General features: G+C 35.8%; 1 protein-coding gene across 1 annotated transcript; it reads left to right on the top strand.

Moving 5' to 3' along the window:
• Window positions 1-637: 637 nt before the first annotated feature.
• Window positions 638-4,674, top strand: LOC107726602 (adenylate kinase 9-like; the record flags this gene model as incomplete). The annotated part of the gene is made up of 13 exons (XM_016536247.1): window positions 638-733; window positions 810-949; window positions 1,031-1,353; window positions 1,484-1,528; window positions 1,632-1,664; window positions 2,093-2,217; window positions 2,297-2,441; window positions 2,583-2,700; window positions 3,056-3,135; window positions 3,522-3,569; window positions 3,689-3,883; window positions 3,983-4,041; window positions 4,530-4,674. Coding segments are annotated over exons 1-13 (1,552 nt in total), but the record flags the coding sequence as incomplete, so codon positions are not given.
• Window positions 4,675-5,152: the final 478 nt, after the last annotated feature.

Here is a 5,152-nt window from a genome sequence, read left to right as displayed (position 1 = left end):
TTTACTGATTTGTAATGTATTTTTAATTGTTTAATTGTCAATTTAATTTTAATTGTTCTGTGTAATCTCTTGTTCATTTTTTCTGTTATATTTAATTCTGTATAATTGTCAGTTTTTTTTGTAATTTTATTTATTTTTTTAAAATGTACTTAAGTTTTATTCTCCTCCTTAGGGGTGGGTGGGGTTTGGGTTTACTGAGGGTTGTGACTGTTTATGTTTGTGTCCACCCTTAGTAGTTGTTAATAGAAAAAAGGAATGTATAGATTTATTAATATTGCTCTTTCATTGTATTTTGTATATTCCAATAAAAATAAAAATAAAAAGTTGTTGCAAACCTGCATGAATTTCTTTCTTCTGTTGAATAATAATGTTGATGGAGACGGTGGTGACCAGCAACTGTTTGGTTACCCACATTATTAAAAATAATTTCTTTTGTGTACAAAAGCAAAAAGAAATTCATACAGGCTTGGAACAACTTGGGGGTGAGTAAATAATGGCAATTTTCATTTTTGGCTGAACTATCGCTTTAAGATATAATTCTGTCTTGAAATCACTAAAGCATTCAAATAATATGATATATAACGTAATGATTTAAACACTAAACTTTACAATTGTCTATGCATGTCCACAGTCAGTAATGTCTCGTTTGGAGTTCATGGCTGTGAGATGTACAGCTGTACCTGTGCGTTTAATGCCGACAGAGGAAGCAGAGCTTGATGATCAGATGGACACGGTCAGTTACTGTAAACACACACCTCTCTAAACTGAACTTCATTTTATGTGCCTCTTCACCTTGTCTGTTTTTTTAGGAAGAGCTGTTTCGGACTCTGTCGTCCTGTAGAATTGTCGCACCAGGCTTTCATTGGCAAAAGAGTCAATGGTCCAGCAACTGTCCGGTGGCGCTCAAAGAGGGCAGGATCGTCAAGGGCAGACCAGAGTTTGCCGTTGGGTTAGTGAAAACTAATTTATTATAAATAAACTTTTTTATTCTGAGGGGCTGTTTATAAATTCAGTCTTTTCTCTCCCCCAGCTTCATAGATAAGTTCTACATCCTGTCATCTCAGGAAGCCCTGCAGAAGTTCATGGCGAACCCTCGACGCTACCTGCTGCCACACATACCCCACTTGCCTTGCAAGGTGTCTGTGATCGGCCCACCATGCTCAGGAAAGAGCACAATGAGTGCACTGCTAGCTGAGTATTATGGGGCTGTAGTGGTAGATGTTGAAGCGCTGATGGAGCGTACACTTGGTACGTTCACAAAAGACATGTTGGACAAAGTGCATCAAGATGCCACGCTCACAGGCTTAGAGAAGGTCAGGACCAAGATGCAGCTTGAGGCTACAAATGCATCAGGTTAGAAAACACCAGTTTGGTAAATATACAAAACAAGCTCCATGGCATGATAGAATAATTTCTTAATTTGTTTTTGAGTTGGAAAGACATTCTGGGACATCTTTAAGATGGTGTTTCTTCATTTTTGTAGGTAATGTAACAACTAATGAAGGAGAGTCTGGTGAAACTCACACAGGTGAGGTCAATCCACAAACAACATGGACTTTACACCTCCTCAGTTTCATTGATAACAATGTATGTTCTGTGCTTTAACATATTGTTAATCACTTTATTTTTAGATACACACCCAGCCAGTGAAATAAGTGAAAAAGGTATGAAGTTAAATAGTAAAATAGTTAAATAGTGCAAAGTAGTTAAACAGTGTTAAAATACTATAAATTATAAATACTATTGAATGCGCCGTGCTACAATTATTTGTTATTGATAACTAAAACTATAAAAAGGTGTTTTCATTATATGAAATAAAGCTATACAATAAAATATAAACATTAGATTAAAAACGTAAACTAGATTAAAACTCTAAACCTCTGAAGTACTAAAATTACTAAAACTAAAACTGAAAAATAAAGCTAAATAGAAATATTCAAAACAACAAAACCAAAAATTAAAGGGGTCATATGATGTTGCTAAAAAGAACATTATTTAAAATCTAATTCAAAATATTAATGAATACTATAATAGCATATAAATAATAATAAAACAGCATTCAATTGATAATGTGTCCTTTTTACAGCAATAGAGGTGACAGAAGATCACCCAGATGTTCAAGCTTTTGTGGAGGATGCTGTGAAGAAAGCAGCAGAGTCTCCAGCTACAGCTCCACGGGAGCTTTTTTTGGAGGCCTTTGAGAAGCACATAAGAGAGGTAGACCGCTGAGCTTCCTCCTTTAGCTCTCATACTTATGTAGCATTATTTGTGTTTAAGAGTGCCTGTGGGTTGTTAGATTGAGCCTGAAGATGTTGAACATATAAGGGGATGGATACTGGACAACATTGCCAGCAGCAGATCCCAGCTGATCACTATTGAGGAACTACATAGTGCTGTAACACCAGAAATCCTATTCTGTCTGAAAGACAATGATGGAGAGGGTGAGAAAAAGACATGTATTTTGATGAATATGTGCATCCATCATTTCTTAGTCCTGATTTTGCCATCAGATAATCTTCTATGGTTGTTTAGGCCATGACGTCCACTTAGTTGTGATGGTCACTTGTTGCTATTTATTGAAGGAAGGACTATACTAACCAGGATGTATGAACGGAATAAAGAACAGGTGGATAGATCTGTGCTGGCCCGCCTACAAAAAGAAAGAAAACTGCAGAAGACACAAGACATCAATGAGAGACTGTGAGTGTGGCTAATATACGAGCACAAGTTCAGAAAATATACAGTGAGAAATAAACATTTTAAATCACTGGAGGAAATCCTTCTATTTTGCATTCTTTTCTAATTTAATAACTTTGCAATTAAAAATATTATGAAACGTTCAAAATGTTCAAAATCCTCAAACTGCTTCCAGGTTTAAATGAGATATTCATTCAGATCAAATTGTATTTAAATGGATCTAAAAAACCTGTGGAGAAAAAGAATGTTTAAGATACAGTTAACAATTTCATAATGGAAATGTAATAAAGTGGTGGTTTACATATTTTAAAATGGTGGTAAGGTACTGTTTTCAACATATTTTTATGCTTTTTTGCAGGAAACACACTGAGGACTCAAAGAAAGGTTCACAGCCTACTGACACCAAGTCCAAACTAGAGACCCTGCATGAGGAGTCAGGTAGAACTCTTTAACATCTCCCAACAACAGATACTCTACATTCACACTGACAGTAATGAAACTGCTGGAAGTCATCAGTCATACACTGCGCATACACTACCATAATAATGTAATGTTACAAAGGTTATTTGTATTTCACATAAATTCTGTTCTTTTTTAACTTTCTATTCATCAAAGTATAAAGACATGCATCATGGTTTCCTCAAAATATTAAGCAGCACTGTTCTCAACATATTAAAAAATATTTCTTGAGCAGCAGATCAACATATTAGAATGATTGAAGGATCATGTGACACTGACAGCTGGAGTAATGGCTTCTTAAAATTCAGCTTTTTTCATTTAAATGTTAAAGTATGTTTTGATAAGTAATTTCTATGTATTTGCAGAGAGTTTTGATAAGTCTGATGAAGAAGACAAAACTCTAAACGATGAAGGTTTGTTATATTTCTTTATATTTTTTTCTTCAGCACTCACTGTTATTTACCTTTACTTGAGTGTCAGTTATAATTTTATGACTTAATTTGTGCATTTCGAAATATATCTGGGTGTGCAGAGATGGCGCTGCCAACAGTGTGGGAAAATGGTTATCCTGACGGCCCAGAGATGGAGGCTTTTAGTGTGCAGCTGAAGCAATTTTTGGCAGATTGGGAAAACATGGAGCACACAATCACCTGCAGCTATGCTATACTGGACATCAGCAACAAAACCCCTCAGGACACACTCAAAGAGATGATTTACCATATGGAGAGTATGTGGAGTGGACTGTCTGACTGTTTCAGGCTCTTTCTTTCACTCTAAATTAGCAGCCACTCCCTCTCACTCTCTATATCTTTACTTTCTCACTTAGAGCCATTTAAGTACACAGCTATGAGCATATCTAGTGCAGACCTGGAGGAGGAGGAAGAGGCCCTACATGCGCAACTTTTATAAAGAATATCTCTTTGGGTTTGAGATTTTAATCTTTGCAACTTTAGGGATCTTATCTATTCACAAACAGCTTGTAACACTCCAAAGAGAAAGGAAAACTTGAAATCGCATCATATGACCCCTTTAAATTAAAATAATTATTAAAAATAAAACTGAAAATATACAAATAAAATCTAATTCAAAATATTAATGAATACTATAATAGCATATAAATAATAATAAAATAACCCTGAATTGGTAATGTGTCCTTTTTACAGCAATAGAGGTGACAGAAGATCACCCAGATGTTCAAGCTTTTGTGGAGGATGCTGTGAAGAAAGCAGCAGAGTCTCCAGCTACAGCTCCACGGGAGCTTTTTTTGGAGGCCTTTGAGAAGCACATAAGAGAGGTAGACCGCTGAGCTTCCTCCTTTAGCTCTCATACTTATGTAGCATTATTTGTGTTTAAGAGTGCCTGTGGGTTGTTAGATTGAGCCTGAAGATGTTGAACATATAAGGGGATGGATACTGGACAACATTGCCAGCAGCAGATCCCAGCTGATCACTATTGAGGAACTACATAGTGCTGTAACACCAGAAATCCTATTCTGTCTGAAAGACAATGATGGAGAGGGTGAGAAAAAGACATGTATTTTGATGAATATGTGCATCCATCATTTCTTAGTCCTGATTTTGCCATCAGATAATCTTCTATGGTTGTTTAGGCCATGACGTCCACTTAGTTGTGATGGTCACTTGTTGCTATTTATTGAAGGAAGGACTATACTAACCAGGATGTATGAACGGAATAAAGAACAGGTGGATAGATCTGTGCTGGCCCGCCTACAAAAAGAAAGAAAACTGCAGAAGACACAAGACATCAATGAGAGACTGTGAGTGTGGCTAATATACGAGCACAAGTTCAGAAAATATACAGTGAGAAATAAACATTTTAAATCACTGGAGGAAATCCTTCTATTTTGCATTCTTTTCTAATTTAATAACTTTGCAATTAAAAATATTATGAAACGTTCAAAATGTTCAAAATCCTCAAACTGCTTCCAGGTTTAAATGAGATATTCATTCAGATCAAATTGTATTTAAATGGATCT

This window comes from Sinocyclocheilus rhinocerous, unplaced genomic scaffold (assembly GCF_001515625.1).
Source record: "Sinocyclocheilus rhinocerous isolate Xijiao unplaced genomic scaffold, SAMN03320098_v1.1 scaffold1538, whole genome shotgun sequence".
In the NCBI taxonomy this organism is placed as follows: Eukaryota; Metazoa; Chordata; class Actinopteri; order Cypriniformes; family Cyprinidae; genus Sinocyclocheilus; species Sinocyclocheilus rhinocerous.
Note: the sequence above shows the minus strand (reverse complement) of the source record. Positions and strands in the feature narration are given on the sequence as shown.